The sequence below is a fragment of the Lagenorhynchus albirostris genome, chromosome 4 (assembly GCF_949774975.1).
Source record: "Lagenorhynchus albirostris chromosome 4, mLagAlb1.1, whole genome shotgun sequence".
In the NCBI taxonomy this organism is placed as follows: Eukaryota; Metazoa; Chordata; class Mammalia; order Artiodactyla; family Delphinidae; genus Lagenorhynchus; species Lagenorhynchus albirostris.
The window spans coordinates 47,527,448-47,544,581 of record NC_083098.1 but is presented as its reverse complement, the minus strand read 5'-3'; the positions used below and the strand labels follow the sequence as shown (position 1 = coordinate 47,544,581).

Genomic DNA, 17,134 nt, shown 5'->3' with positions numbered 1-17,134 from the left:
TTTAGAGTGCTTCTTTGGATCCTCCGCAGCATTACGCATTAGTGTTATTATCCAAAGCCTTTTTTTTTTTTAAGATGTGCAGAAATTTGTGCTGGTTGTCATGTTATTGGGTGACTTGTGACAATTATGTTTTTATAGACCTAAACTAGTGCCAGGTCACTATTGTAAGATGTTAAAAATCAAGAAGATTCTGTAGGACTAAGGAAATGATTTCAAATCAGCCACATTAAGCTGTAATAGTAGAAACTGGACACTTTAGCAGCATCAGATTTTTGGCTTCAAAGGAGTACCTTTGCTTATGTAGGCTTTATGGTAAGTACGTTGAATTGTACTTTAACTGTATTTTACCACAAAGCAGAATTCATTTATAACACATGTCCATCTTGGATCCAATCCAAGGTTCTTTTGTTATCAGTAATACCAAAAGATCTTTTTACAGGGCATCCCATGGTACTGACCTTGAGAACAACATATGGTGCAGATCTTTTGGCTTTTAAAGTTGTTCAGAGCCAAGTTAAGAAGACCCCTGATGAGGTCTTGTTTTTTCGGTACAGTACATCATTTCTCCTCACTAGGAGTACTTTGATGTAAACCAGCATAGCTTTAACAAATTTTTAAAGAGGGTCATAAATCTGATTTTCAAATGGTTACTCTGACGGTTCTGAACAGTTTGTTTCATGACTGTTATTTCATCATAAAGGTGTATCTTCAAAATCTGAATGCCAGTAGTAACTGGATACTTTCAATGCTGTTTTGTATTTTACAGAAAGTAGTGTTACTAACGTTTTTTAAAATACGAAATGCAGAAGAAACCATTAAAAATAATGATGTGGCTCTTCTAGTTAAAATAGGAATTGGAGAGAGAGTTATAATATTTTCCTTTAATTAGGAGAGTAGATTACTATCCAAGAGCTTTTATTTAGAGAATTGGATAAGTAAACAGCAATTTTACAATAGCTTCTTACTGAATTTACAAAAGAATAACTCTTAGTTATTTTCTAATTAATCCAAGGGTCAGAAATTTAGGTTTATCTCCTAATTTGTTAGTAAAAACAACTGAAATGAAGAGTCATAAACACTGTGGATCAGAATAAAATTACTAGCCCAAAGCCAAATTCTACTTTGAAGCATGTGTACATTCATGAACTTCATTCACACGTCCATGCTATAATAGTTACAGTTTGAATATCAGTTATTTCAATGTGTTAACTAAAAATGAGCTGCATTTTTTGCTAATGTTCATTGTAATTTTATTTGTGTTACATTAATATCAGTAAGGATATGGTCACTTGAATTTTTTTATATTTAAGAATTTTCTGTTTTAACGCACGTTACATTTTTATGTAGGATTCCAAACCTTCCCTCTAAATGGGATTTTACCCACATTTGAAAGATTAGCATTATGCTAAGAAGAAATCATGGAGGTCCTATCGTTTTACTACCTTAAAAAAAACCTCATTACCTACCCATTATTTATTTGAGTTATTTAATTTTGAATTCATAGTAGACACTCTAATGGGAAGTTTGGGTATGATCTTAAGTTTTATGGAGATTCTGTGATAGAGGTGGAGACTCTGTTTTTGAGCAAAAAAAAACCTGTTTTTGAGCAAAAAAAAAAATTAAAGTCAGTGGACAGTGGAGAAAACTAAGAGGACAGATCCAAGCACAGTATGTCCAAATTCCAGATCTCTGCTGGCTGCTTAGAATAAATCAAGCCCAGAAGACCGATCCAAAAATCAGTCCCCAGTTTCTGCCACTATCGTCACAGTTGCCGCAGTCACTTCTGCTACTAGTGTTCACAGTGAACTCAGCTTTTGTCTTCTTTTTCGTTGGTCTTAGTATCATCACGAGAGAGAGAACTGTGGGCAAAGTATTGGTATCATCAAGAACCCAGAGCTTTCCACTTGCCATTTATTTTTATGGACAAATGATTACCAATAGATAGAAATCTGACATAAGAGATAGGGTCCTCTCCACCTGCCACCCGAACAAATGCCTGAACATGGTGCATACCTCAGTCCACTGTTCCCAGAGATTCCAGCCTAGCCTGAGAAGGAACTGTCCTGTGCAGAGCAGAGCCAGTCATCCCGCATCCAGAGGTTCCTTAAGCAGCCAAGGCCAACCTAAGAATATCACTTTGCTTTCAAGCTTGGAATAGCCTCTGGATCCTGGAACAAACCAATACACCAGTTCAACCTCAGCACCAAATCAGGTACAAAGGACTTGATATGGCATTTTTCTCCATATCGTTTAAATTTCTGGAAATAGATTTTGGTTGCTAAAGATAATCACAATTATACCATAGTCATTCATTTGAGAAAAGATGAAATGTATTAAAAATATATATTTACGGGGCTTCCCTGATGGCGCAGTGGTTGAGAGTCCGCCTGCCGATGCAGAGGACACGGGTTCGTGCCCCGGTCCGGGAGGATCCCACATGCCGCGGAGCGGCTGGGCCCGTGAGCCATGGCCGCTGAGCCTGCGCGTCCGGAGCCTGTGCTCCGCAGCGGGAGAGGCCACAACAGTGAGAGGCCCGCGTACTGCAAAAAAATATATATATATATAGTTTTAATAAAAAGATAAAATTATTATAGAAATAATTTGAGTGGTGAAGAATCCACTATATATTTGAAGAATAAAAAATTTTTTTCCAGTAATGTTCTCTATGTGATTTTTATACATTCAGTTATTCAATAAAATGAGCAGAGAAAAATCAAGAGTATGTATACAGTGGTTTTGCTTTAACTTCTGCTACATTTTTTCCTCCACCAATAACTGTAATATCTTAGGGTCTGCTAGGTTAGGTGACCCAAGTAGCAGGCCTGCTTCCACCACAATATGAATCTGCCATAGACCTCTTTCCTTTCAGCCTCGCTCGAAACTGGCAGCCTCATGTCACCAGTATATAACTGAGAGCGGTATTCTCAGATTTGTAATACACTGCCGTCAGAACCCAGAGAGGCTTATTAGGCATTGTGCTTCCTTATTCATAGTGGGAGATGCAAGTTGTACTTTGTCTTTTACTTCAGAGGGCATGTCCTAGCGTGCCCCTGGTCACTGGACACTCCTCCCCCGAAATTTTACTCATGTGGTAGGCCCCTGAATTTCATGAGTTTTATCTCACCCTCTAGAGCATATGTACTTTATCAAGGCGTCAAATTTACTAGTCACATCTTGCTCATCCCATTTGATTAACATAATCCATCAGTGTAGTGAACTAAGTGATTTTCTGTAGACTATCTACCTGGATTGGGTCTCTTTCAATTATAACAGAAGCAGAAGAGTTATAACGTAGGCTGTTAACATTGCTTTTTATTAATTCCATGTGAATGTGAACTGTTTCTGATCTTGTGTTTTTAATAGGGATGGGAAAGCATGCACCCAACCGATCACTGATTGCATACCATGTACCCAGAGCCATGTTAATTGGCTCTAGCAAGATGTCACATCTGGCGCACAGCTGTAGTCAGGGCTACTACTTGGCTGAATTTGCTTTAGTCTGCTGTCATCCTGCAGCATCTACCTAAATCTGCAGGAGCCAGAGTGGTGAATTAAATGGAGATATGATGGGGGCCACTGCTCCTACATCCTGTAAGATCTGTAAAGGTGGCACACCCCACACACAAACCTGAAGCTGAGGGGTCTGAAAAAAAGGAATTAGCATAGCAGGCCTGAGACTGCTGTCCGTAGAAAGACCTGATTGCAAGGTTGGCTGGCATCTGGGCATTTGGATTTCAGAAGGGTTTCCACCATCCCCTAACTGATAAGAGGGGCTCTCTGTGCCTCAACAGTTTGTAGAAACTATGTGGTTTGTGCCGAGCACATTTGATAATGTGCTGATATTGGGGAATATCTTAGGCAAAGAGTACCTACATGAGCAGCCCCCAGGAAAACTTGGACACTGAATCTTTCATGAGCTTCCCTGGTAGGCAGCATTTCCTACGTGTTGTCACAATTCCATGCTACAGGCATTAAGTACTGCACTAAGAGAGGACTCCTGGAAGCTTACACCTGATAGACTTGGATTCCTCAAACTGCATTTCACCATACTTCTAAGAACTGTCACATCTCCCTTTTGGAGATTTGCTCAGGAGAAACCGTGGTGCCCATGCTCCCACATCCCTCACCTTCCTCCCAGCTGTACTTCTGCTCATAGAATTATGCCTGATGCAAAGCAGGAGCTGGAAGAGATGAAGTTGGGAGAAGAAAATGTCGGACCAGTACAAGGAAACCTCAGAAGCAGAAGCCAGATACAATCTGTCATTTAAGAACCGCATGGGGGTCCATAGTAAGCACCAGTAACAGCAGTTTAAGAGGAAATGCTGAGAACTTAGCACATTCAACCATTTCACAAGTATTTTTCAAGTTTCAGGAACTGTATGCCAGAAAATGTAGGCACTAGAGAACCGATAAAGAAAAGACCAGTTCCTACCCTCAAGGAAGTTAGAGACTAGTAAGACGTTCCAAAAGTCATAATCCAGGGACACCAAGGAGTGCATTTCAGGAGGATGGGCTGCCTGATGCCTTTCTCCTCACTGTGCCCTGCTTTATTAGTAGACACACATGTGCAATAGAATTCATGCTGCAACATCTTAAAGTATAAGGGCTTCAGTCTCAGTCTCATTCATTTAATCTTTATCTTAGGCGCATAAAGAAGTTTATAGACTAGCGTATTTAACATCATAACCCCATCGAGTGTGCCGCTTTCAAAGCCCCATACACTGTTGCGAGGGATACAAAGATGATTAGATGAAGGAATTCACAGCCTACAGGGACGCACATGTATGTAACACAAACACAGAGAAGTGGGCCACATGGCAGGACCATGGCAATTAAAGTAGGTGACTATGAAATTAATGGAGCCTCCAAGTTCCAAAATGGAACTTAAGTGTGTCAGTGTGGGCACCTTAAACGGTTCTGTCCCAGGGCCTGGATTCTGTTAGCACCCTCCTTAGATGTGAGAGTAGGAGACCCAACCACCTGGGGAGAACCAAACAAACCTGGGTTCAATTCTCAAGCCTGTCAGTTTATTACATATGGGACCTGGGCCAAGTTACTGAGCTTCTCTATTTACACAGTGGACAGTAATACCTTCCTCACCCTGTTGTAGTGAGAATTATATTTAACTGGTTGTAAAACATAGACCATACAATGAGCTCTCCATACATTATTTTTCTCTCTTTAAATGCCATGGCAGGAGCATGGGAAAAGGAGATAAGAACAGGAAGAAGGGCAAAACACAAGAAGGGGAAAATGAACTTGATAGGGAGATAGGGAATAATAGTAGTACGGGCAACAGTGGCCGGTTGAGCTATTTGTGCCTTAAATAAACTTTCCCTCTCTGTGGCAGCTCAAAAGCAGGCAAGGAACATTGTCCCACTGAAAGGGAAATTTTTATTTAATCATATCCTCCCACGTCAACCCTGAAAAGTCATTTATCTTAGATATGTCTCATTCATTCATTTATTCATTCGATGTCACTTTAAACAGTGCTACTCATCATGTGGTTCAGAAACCCGTGTCCAAGTGAAGGAGCTGGCACCAGAAAGTAAATCAACTACATCACCAAGCCCACTATTTAGTCAACATTTTTTCACAGCAAGATTTTCTCCCTGAATGAAACAATGTGTTGATTTACATTGTGGAACGAGGAGCACCTTATCTCATTCTGGACTAGCTACTTTGAGTAGCACTGTCTCAGAGTACCCAGTCACTTACTAAATAGACAGTCTTTGAACTAACCTTAGCTGAGGAGTCCCGGACAGATTTGTGTCAGATAATAAATTTCCCAAATCCTTGTGGTAGAGCTTGTGCAGTTAAAAAATAACATCACATAGGACTCAGCAAATCTGGCCTCATGCTTTTCAAGAGACAAGTGTTTTATCAAACAAAGATAATGAAGCATACAGGCTGTGCAGAATGCTAACCACAAATACTAGAGGTGAGCACCTTGTGGAGATGGGCGTCAGTTGCAGACTTGCCAGCAAAGTGTACTCAACATAGACTTTAATTAGAAATGAAGGGTACTGGTGCTTATAAAAGAGGTAGACTTTATAATGGTACAACGTGCTGCCAGGCTTTACAGCTGAAGGGAATGACCTCTGAAATCCTGAGGATTTAAAAAACTGTTTTGGCTGCCACTCTATGAGTGACTGTGAGTTGTGGGTGGGTCTTAAAAGTAGGGAATGCCTTATTGAGATGTACATTTCACCTTTCTGTGGCTGTCACCATTATCTGGACATATTTTGTTGAAAAGATAGGAAATGGTTTTAGCCAGCAATGAAATGTGGCTATCCAAAGGATCAAACTCACCAAGGCCCAGAGGGACTGGAAAATTTTAGAGTGAAATGAAAACGTATTCTATAATTTAAATCTAAAAACAGTTTCAGCAAGTTATTTTTAAATGTACCTTATAGCAAAGGCACTCTGCATGTGCCCAGAGAGGGCTATGGGAGGATTGTTTGTAAGAGCAGAAAATGGAAAGCAACCCAAATTCCACCAAGTGGTGAATCAATAAATAAAACTATGGTGCACCCGTAAAGGCAATAACAAGCAACAATTCAAAAGAAAGAGATCAATCTATATGGATTGGCATGGAAAGAAAAGACATATTTTAAGTGAAAAAGAAATAATTTAGAAGGCAACAAAATATCCCATTTATATAAATTTTTTTAAAGCCACCTACAGAACAGTTTCTGAGTGTGCATGTATGTAAATATATAGGAAAAGGTATGGAAGGATATATGGCAAACTGTTAAAAGTGCCTAGTTCTAGAGAAGGGAGCATATACTTCCGGCGGTGGGGCAGGGGGCGGTGTGAGAGAGAGAGAGAGAAAGGAGAGGAAGGAAAAAGGCAGGCAGGGAGGGCGGGAGAGAAAATAAAATGTTAACAGCATTCTACAAATTTAAATCAAAACTATGCCATTTCTGAAAAACTAGTAGTTGCTTGTTACCATTACCCTCATCATCTCCTGGAGACATTGGCTAAAGTTGAATCCAAGTCTTAAATTACTACCATTTCCTGTTACTCCTGGGTATTTCCAAGAGCTCTCTCAACCCCCGCCAGCTTTACTATTGCAAGTTACAGAAACCACTGTCTGGGAAGGTATGATGACAAGATTTTAGTTAGCTTGCCTGTGACTGATCACCTAGCAGAACCCCAAAGAAAACCCCCTTCATTTCCTGTTGAGAAATTTCCCATTCAGCTTTCCAACTGACTCAATACCTCAAAAAACTGAAAAACAGGACTTCAAAGTACTGCTACCTGAGAAGTATTGCACACTCTCATAGAACTTTTCACAATCTTCATAAATCCTCACATTCTGCCTTTTCTTTGTTTTGTTTCAGATATCCAGGTTCTAGAGGAGATGTTTGTCCAAGACAGAAAGTTATATTATTTTTCAGTAGTAATGATAGCTAACATTTACATGGCACCAATCTCCACTGAAAGTGCTTAAATGGTATTAACTCATTTAACCTATGAGGTAGGTACTCTTATTATTCTCATTTTATAGATGAGGAAATTAGACAAGTCAGGTAACTTGCTCATGGTCTCACAGCTGGTATAATGACACATTTTCTCGCTATTATACAGAGACACGTTGTCGACTCTGATCTACAACGCCAGACCCAGAGATTTCGATTCACTGAATGCTGAATTACTATTGAATATTCAAATCACCTGAAGGCCAGACTTCAATCATTCCATTCAGGAGCTCCTACTGGGGCAGTTAGAGGCTGAAGGATAAAATGTGAACTCACCCTATGTCTGAGGCTGGGGAAAGCCCATAGTGACTCATCGCCACAATCTGGATCTGTCTGATGCTACTGCCAAGCATAAACAGGGCGGCTGAGCACGCAGGGTGAAGTCACCTCACCGCATATATAGCCAAGACATTCAGGTATCCACAGCTTCCACCTGCTCGGGTGTCTGTCTAGTCACCGGGTTTCTCTCAGCTCTCAGGAAGAATGCATGGAATGAGAAAAAGATCGGTCTTAATCTCTGCAAATGCCTTACCCAGCCACTGGAACTGACGTAATTTTCTACTCCCTGTCTACTTCTATAGTTTGTAATCAAATACAAGAATATAAAAGTTAATAGCTGCTCTTTCCATTTAGCAAGCAGCACTAGACTTAGAATCTTTATTCTCTATGTGATTTGTTTCTATAAGTCTATGTTGGGAATACTTTAAAACCCATTTTAGCATACCACATGCCGTGCACTGTGTATGGCTTCAGGTATAGCTGGATTCAGAGGTTCAAATGTTGTTGTCAGAATCTGATATCTCTCCACTCTTGCTTTATTGAGCAGACTCTCTCTTCATGTCTCTTCCCAACTTCAAGTCCAAAGGCAAAATGTGTGCCTTTTTTCCAATCACTTATACAAAAGACCCAGGACTAGGTTTTTTTTTTCTTTCTTTCTTTCTTTCCTTTTTTTTTTTTTTTTTTTTTGTGGTACACGGGCCTCTCACTGCTGTGGCCTCTCCCGTTGCAGAGCACAGGCTCTGGACCCGCAGGCTCAGCAGCCATGGCTCACAGGCCCAGCCGCTCCGCGGCATGTGGGATCTTCCCGGACCGGGGCACGAACCCGTGTCCCCTGCATCGGCAGGCAGACTCTCAACCACTGCGCCACCAGGGAAGCCCGTGTCTTTCTCTTTCTGACCTACTTCACTTAGTATGATCATCTCTAACTCCAACGTCCGTGCTTTTAAGCACTTGTGACCGCCCACTCCCATTCCTCCAGCAGCTGACAGGAAACAAACCAGGCATCTTACGGGCAGTTTGATGAATCAGAGGGGGCCTTGGAAGGACAAATCACTAAGTTAATCTCCCAAAATTTTCATGTTTGTTTAGACAGTGACCATGATGGCTACTAGAGAAGATAGTTTTCTGACTCTGCTGCTCTTGGCTCCTTGACAAAAGCAGAGAAGAAGTCGTAATCCCTGATCCAAGGTCTGTGAACAGCCTCTTCAAACTGCCGGGGTCACAAAGCCTTTAGATAACGTCCTCCCTGTCCTGTTTGGTTTTGTTAAGTAAGTAAGCTACACAGAAGGAAGCGGTGCTGTACATTTCCTGGACAGATTCTTTCTCTTGCTGAGGGAGACCTATATACACAAGTAATGAGAAGGCACTAAGAGGGGAAGTTTGAAGGAATTAAAAGGATAGTGAGGGCGTGGTTGTCCACAATCCAACTCCAACCAAGGACAGATGAATGACGTTTGGCTGTCATTACAAGAAGCTCTGGTTGACAAATACTGTCTGGTATTTCCTTGCTGATTTCTTACCCTCACACCACAGGCCCTAATCCCTGTGGTCCACTATGCAAATGAAAACTCCCTGAATCAGTCTGCAGGTGACTCACCAACCCCTTTTAAGCCACGTTGGGTTCAAGGCAGTGACTGCTTGGGGTAGAAGCCATGGCTCACAGACTCTGCTTCTCCTACTGGCTACTGGTCTGCTGGTTGGTGGTAACTGTGGCAGAAGGTAAGGGTTTTTTTTTTATTCTACTGTGGGTCCAGTAATTAATAAGTTGTGTGAAAAGACAAAATTTGGCTCCATGATTATGAATATCGTGAACTGGAACTATTTACGTCAGCTTTCATCAGCCTGTGTGGTTAAAGAGAAAGAGGCTGAATTTTATCATCGGAAGGTCCTAGTCTCAGCCCTAGCTATGTGACTTTAGACACACTTAACTGTTCTGATATCCATTTCCTCAAGTGTGAAGTTACAGCATTAATGATGTCCATTATTATGGGGGTCATGAGGACCAAATGAGCTATCATGCAAGAAGAGCTCTTCATCCTTCAAGCACTATATGAACACTAGTTATTATTGTTATAGAGCTAACAATTTCCACCCTGAATTACAGCAATGTCCACCTCTTTATATGCCCAACAGCATGGTATTTTGCCCATGGTGGGTGTTCAGTCTCTGTTTATTAACTGCTTTAATTAATCACATCTAGTCAGTTGTGTCTTGGTGCTGCGGAGGTTAGCCTAGACTTCTTTCTTTAAGGTTCTATTAGATTCAATTTCTCCCCTACTCCTTTCTCTTTCCTTTTCCCCCACTACAAAATTTCCAGATGGCCTGAGCCAGAGCATTGGTTTACAAACGCTGGGGACAGGAAAGAAAAGGGGGAGAGCCCCAGGAGTCAAACTGAGTCCTCCACCACTTTCACGTGGCCTGGGGCTTTGCAGGAGCTCAGTCAGACCCTAGTCATCCCCTAGCAAGTTCCCTGCACCCATCCACCAAAGCTCACAACAGAACAGAAAGGGGCAGGGACATCAGAGGTGGTGGTGAGGCCACCAGAGATCACCTTGTCCAATCTCTGCATGAACTCAGGCGATCAGAGGGCAAGGAGACAGATTACAAAGAACACCTGCCCGATTCCCAAGACAAGACCTGCAAACATCACCCGCTAAAAGTGACATCTGAAAGTGGCACCATAACACAAAACCTGACACCGGGCACCTTTCCAGAAAGTCAACCACTCTTCAGGAAACCTTGTAAATACGTAGCTAAATAAGTTATAATGAGATTAGAGGTTTATTCACTTTTTTTTTTAAAACACCATTAAAATGTGTTTTCTGATTTAGGCTCACTCTTCCCCACTATCCCTCAGACTAGCCTCAAAGACCTTCAAATGCAGCTTCACTCTCTCCAGGCAGCCCTGGCTCCAGGCCATCACCCACTTACACATGCCCTGGCTCTGCCAGACGGGGTCATGTGTGGGTCTCCAAACCCACCCTGTTCTCTCTCTCCTCCACAGCAGCAGCTATGGTTGCCCCCGCTCCTGATTTCACCTCTGTTTATTGCAATTCTGCTTCACATGGTGATGTTTAATGTCACTATAGTATTACCTTCACATAAGGCTTTCTTAAGACACATAGCTTTAAAATTGCAATCTCCCTCTCTCTGACATCTTTGAATTCTTAGAGCAATTTGTATATCACCCATGGTCCATACTGCATTCTGCTCTGCATTATAGATCCATGTACTTGTAACGCCTCCCCACCTCTCGAGGGCAGGCCCCATGTCTTTATCATCTCTGCATTTGTCACAGCACTGTTGAAACTACTAGACTTATAGCATAGGATTGAAAGAGGCCTGTGTGAACTGGTATGAACTGGGCTCCTATGTCTTTACCTGTAAAATTAGAGATTTGGCTAAAATAGCCAGTTATTCTGTGAGTCTACAAAATGAATTAGGTTGCAGTTACTGTGAGCAAATGAATCACAGGACTTATATTTCTTTTTGGTTCGACTCTAAAGGCACCTGAGAATTTTTGTGATACTCCAAGTGTAAAAGAAGAACTGCATGCTTATACATCAAGTATAAAACTTACTTCTCTTAGAAATCAGGGTAGTTCACTACAAACCAGCTATTGTCTGCCCAAATAACCACAGAGTACAGATAATTATATATTTTTTAAAAAGGTCATCTCACCCTTACTTTTTTTTTTTTAAAGTACTAGTTGTTAGCATACGATGAATTTCATGTCTAGACTATAGTAAACCCACTTAAAATTGATGTCCAAACTCCAAGCAATATTTTGGGTCTTGATTATTTTATTAGCCTTTAATTTTTAAAATTTATTTTATTTTATTTTTGGCTGCATTGGGTCTTCGTTGCTGAGTGAGGGCTTTCTCTAGTTGCAGCAAGCGGGGGCTACTCTTTGTTGCGGTGCGCAGGCTTCTCTTTGCAGTGGCTTCTCTTATGGAGCACAGGTTCTAGGCACACGGGCTTCAGTAGTTGTGGCTTGTGGGCTCTAGAGCACAGGCTCAGGAGTTCTGGCGCACGGGCTTAGTTACTCCACGGCACGTGGGATCTTCCCAGACCAGGGCTGGAACCCGTGTCCCCTGCATTGGCAGGTGGATTCTTAACCACTGCGCCACCCGGGAAGCCCTATCCTCTAATTTTGAATGTAAGTTATTATTGCAATTTTCTTGGGACTGGAGGGACTTCCCTGGCGGTCCAGTGGGTAAGACTCTGCACTCCCACGTCAGGGGGCACAGGTTCAACCCCTGGTGGGGGAACTAAGATCCTGCATGCCGGGCAGCGAGGCCAAAAAAATTTTTTTTTAAATTTTTTTCTGGGACTGGAATGAAATACTGAGCTTCACAAAAATCTACAGAGAGGAACTCAGCATCTACACTCAACATCTGCCTCATTCAATTAATCAGCTGTGTACTGGGCATGAGGCCAAGCCAGGAACTGTTCTGGGTACTAGGGACATAGCAATGACCAACAGAGTCAACAGGCCTTGTGTTGATGGAGGCCCAATAACAACAGCTAAGACCTACCAAATGCATGTGTCAGGCATGTTCTCAGCACTTTACAAGCCAGTGAGATAGATAGTATTATTTTCTCCATTTTACAAATAAGGAAAAGAAGACTGGGAGAAGTTAAGGAAGCTGTCGATGGTCACACAATTATTAAACGGCAGAGCTCAGGGATCCTATGCCGTTCTGCCTCTCAAAATGTTTCCAATCTGCACTTAAATATTTGACCTACTTTGGTCTAATTATGGTTGCAAAAGAGCTCTTTGTGTTTGATATTCAGTATCTTTGGTGTCATGTCAGTATGTTACATAATGAGAAATATTTGCTTATTAATGATCACATTATCCCTGAGAGGTAGGAATGTGGTAACTTTTGAAATTATGGAAACTGAGATTTCTCTCAGTCTGTTCAAGTCCACTGTAGGCACTGGGCTAGCGATGAGACCAGGTGTACAGAATGATCAGACAGATACTTCAGTGCAGGAGGAATACAACCGCTGAATGGTAATCACATGACTGATGAATATGATGAAAGTGGACTCACAGGGTGCTAGGGAAGCATATTGCCAGGGGCCTTAAGCCAGCCTCAAGGGAGGGAAGGCCTCCCTGAGGAAATGAGACATGATCTACCATAAACTTCTTTGGTTCTACTTCTCTCACTTCTAAGAGAACTCTACACACTTCTGAGTCTATTTTTTCCCACCTATTTAAGCCACTGGAATCTGACTCGGTTTCCTCCATTCCACAAAAACTACTTCAAAAAAATCATCCATGGCTCTGGGCTTTTAAAATTCTGGTTCCAGATGCCTAGAGCACCGTTGTCAGGAGGATTTGGAGAATAGCCTCAGTTTTAAGAAGTAGAAAAAGCACAAGGGGTGGGTGTTTTTAAAAACTGGAGTCCAGCTTACTGAGTGGCAGAGCCCAAGACCTAGCTAAGCCTGATCTGATAGCAAAATGTCAAGATGGAGCTTAAGAATAAGGCTAGCTTCAGACTCCCCTGGTGGCACAGTGGTTAAGAATCCTCCTGCCAATGTATGGGACACGGATTCGAGCCCTGGCCCGGGAAGATCCCACATTCTGCGGAGCAACTAAGCCCGTGCGCCACAACTACTGAGCCTGCGCTCTAGAGCCCGCGAGCCACAACTACTGAAGCCCGCATGCCTAGAGCCCATGCTCTGCAACAAAAGAAGCCACCACGATGAGAATCCCGCGCACCACAACGATGAGTAGCCCCTGCTCGCCGCAACTAGAGAAAGCCCGTGCATAGCAACGAAGACCCAACGCAGCTAATAATATATAAATTTTTTTTTTAATTTAAGAATAAGGCTAGCTTCTCCCCTAGTGACTGGATTCTCAGCAGAAAGTTTTCATGTTACAAAGGTTCAGAATTGATCTGATTGTGTAGAGGAAAGAATGAGTAATATGGGATTTAATCATCTTCTGTAGTTAGAAATGTCTTAATCTAGTTTCAGCCATAAGATTTTAATACTCAGTAGCCTGGGTGGGTATGGGAGAAAGGGTCAGTATTTAATTCAAGAAACAGACACCCATTCAAGCTGGCTTAAAAGAAAATGAATAGAGCTGGAGGTGGGGTGATTATTATAAAGATATTTCCAAGGAACTTAAGTACAGCCAGCCCTCAAAAAGACCAGCCCTGAGAAAGTCAAGAGTCAAGGTTACTCTCATCATCACTCTGTTACCACAGAGGCACTTGTCTCTTTTTCTCTTTGAGAGACTTTCCCCATTTTACAGCTATGGAAATATTGGTTTCTCTGTTTATTAAACATTCAACTGGCCAATACCTGACACTCCAGCCCCCGCCCTACCACTTCCAGTAACATCTTCCACTAGCTGTGTCTCTGTTGAAATTCTTGAGTGAGAATCTGATTGGTCACTGGCCAGCCAATGAATGAGTTGAGTGTCTAACAACAGTCCAATCAGCCATAGCCAAAGGAGTGTAGTACTGACCTTTCCAGATATTATGGGTGAAACAGAATCTCTAGAAGGGGCTTTGAATAAGCAGACCCAGTATAACCAAGAAACCTGAATTCAGCTGTTTTAAAGGTGAGGGGAATCTAGCTCTCAACTTACTGTGAGGAATTCATTTTTCCATCATTCACACTCAGCAACCCTTTCCAGGCCTGTTTTGGTAAGTCTCTAAGGGAGTGAAGAAATAATTTCCTAAAGGAAAGCTTGCTTTTTCGCAGCCAGTTTGATTGTATGATACAGTTAGAGGGAAGACCTTGACACTGGAGGTTGATCCAAATTTCTTCTCAGAAATTAATGTTATCCTGGTCCTCAGTGCTCATTCCCCTGGAGCAAGTAGATGTTCCCTCCCTTCCTCTTCAGGGAATGATCTCACTGCTGGGGAAGTGAAGCAGGCCTTTTCTTTACATTACTTTTTTTCCATCAAATTTTCTTTCTTTATGTATAATTTATGCACAATAAAATGCACAAATCTTAAGGGTATATATTGATCACATTTTAGATATGTGTGTGTATACATATGTGTGTACATTCGTATTTTTGTGTATATAGGTATGTATGTGTAAATATAAATGTGTGTGTGTGTATATCTATCTCCATATTCATGTAACAACCACCCAGATCGAGATCTAAACAATTCACTGCTTAGTTTTTCCACTAAATAACACCTACGCTAACCCTAAGCTAACTATTTTTGACTTTTTTTTTTACCATAGATTAGTTTTGCTTGTTCTTGAACTTCATAAAAATGGAATCTTACAGTATATATTCTTTTGTGTCTAACTTCTTTGCTCAACACAACATCACAGGATACATCCATGTTGTTGTATTAGTAATTCTTCCTTTTCATTGCTGAGTATTCTTTCATTGTATGAATACACAGTTTGTTTATCCATTCTCCTATTGATGGACACTGGCATTGTTAGCAGGTTTGGGTTAATGTTAATAAGACTGTTGTGAACGTTCTTGAACTAGTCTTTTGTAGATATAAGCACTCATTTCTCTTGGGTAAATTCCGAGTGGAATTTCTGGGTCATAAGGAGTGTCCGTGTCTCATTTTACTGGGCTGGGCATTTCTCTCATACATGCTTTGAGACTCTAGAATTCTCTCTTCCCCTCTTTCTCCCCTGCCTCCACCTGAAGACTCTCCCCTCTGCTCGTGTCATCAGGCCTGTTTCCTGACTTGCGCTTTTCTCCCCACAGGACAGGAAGAGGTATTCACCCCTCCTGGAGACTCACAAAATAATGCAGAGCCTACAGACTGCCAGATCTTTACACTTACCCCTCCTCCCACCACAAGGAACCCAGTGACGAGGATCCAGCCCATCACCAGGACACCCAGGTGTCCCTTCCATTTTTTCCCACCACAAAGGCCCAGAGTCCACATTAGGTTCCCATACAGACCTTTCCTCCCTCCGATGTGCTACCACCATTTTCAGTTCCATCCATTTTTTCGGCCGCACAGTCGCCTTCCTCCTTATTATTATTTCCCCAGAAGAAGACTCTGGAGAGGAAGCTCCTCTGAGGAAAGCAGAGAAAAGAGAGAAGCGCCAAACGTGCTGAAGTAAAAGAAGCCAAGGCCTCAGGAAAAAGATTTCTGTTTTCAGTGACTAAACTAAAACTATTGGACTGGAAAATTAAGCATTGGTGATATCTCATTGTGGTTTTGATCTGCATTTCCCTGATGATTAGTGATGTTGAGCCTTTTCATGTGCCTGTTGGCCATCTGCATGTCTTCTTTGGAAAACTGTCTATTCAGTTCTGCCCATTTTTTAATCAAGTTGTTTGTTTTTTTGATGTTGAATCGTATGAATGCTCAGGTACTTTTATACGTAAGAAAAAAATAAAGAAAACCACTTCTTTCCTTTTTCAAGCACAGAGCATATTTGACTAATTTTTATAATAAAGTGTAAGTAAATATCAGGTTCCAGTAGGAACTTCCTTGTTCTAAACAGCAGAAGGACCAAAGCATTGAGGAGTGGGAGGTACAAACGAGCAGACACAACTGAAGCAGTGTATTTGGGGCAATAAATTCTGTATACCTGAGCAACTCCTAGAGTTATCACCAGGTAAAAGCACTGAGTCATCATGAAACAGCTCTAAACTGGAAACGGCATGAATGTCCACCAACAGTAGAAAGGGTAAATAATGATCATCTCATATCCTAGAATACAACACAGCCATGAAAAACAGCAGATCGCTGCTTCACACAACAACATAAATGAATCTCACAATTTCGTGTTGAGTGAAAGAAGCCAAACACAAAAGAATACATACAGTAAGATTCCATTTATATGAAATTCAGGAACAAGCAAAACCAACCCATGGTGATGTGATAGAGGTCAGAATAGTGATGACTTTTGAGGGGATATTGGCTGAGTAAGGGCAAGAGGGAGCCTGCTGGGACCTGAAAATATTCCATTTCTTAATCTGGGTGATGGTTACACAGGGTGTACACATTTCTAAAAATTCACCAAGCTGTATGTTTAAGATTTATGTATTTTACAATATGTAAATTATCTTTCAATTGAAAATGTTTTAAATGCTGCAGTGCAGAGGAAATCAGTAAAGGTATGCTAATTATAACTGTAGGTTTAATTTGTTAAATAAGCTTTCAAATATTTCACTGACTGGTAGTTGGCAAGGTTATATTAAGTAATATTTCACTGATAAGTCAGACATAGAAAGACAAATACTGTATAATATCACTTATATGTGGAATCTAAAAAAGCCAAATTCACAGAGAGTAGAGTGACTGGGAGAGGTGGAGAAATGGGGAGATATTGGTCAAAAGGCACAAACTTCCACTTCTACGATTAACAAGTCCTAGGGATCTAATGTACAGTGTGGTGATTATAGCTAATAATAC

General features: G+C 41.4%; 1 protein-coding gene across 2 annotated transcripts in view; it reads left to right on the top strand.

Moving 5' to 3' along the window:
• Positions 1–16,138, top strand: part of ODAPH (odontogenesis associated phosphoprotein) — a 31,750-nt gene extending 15,612 nt beyond the window's left edge. Inside the window, exons 2-5 of one of the 2 annotated variants that reach the window (XM_060148017.1) lie at positions 7,347–7,483; positions 7,594–7,900; positions 9,345–9,482; positions 15,469–16,138. In XM_060148017.1, coding sequence (XP_060004000.1) covers positions 9,416–9,482; positions 15,469–15,833 — 432 coding nt within the window. In that variant the 5' untranslated portion in view covers positions 7,347–7,483; positions 7,594–7,900; positions 9,345–9,415 and the 3' untranslated portion in view covers positions 15,834–16,138. Of the gene's footprint in view, positions 1–7,346; positions 7,484–7,593; positions 7,901–8,852; positions 9,483–15,468 lie in introns of both variants that reach the window. The other variant, XM_060148016.1, reaches the window with a different exon arrangement.
• The last annotated feature ends 996 nt before the right edge of the window (positions 16,139–17,134 follow it).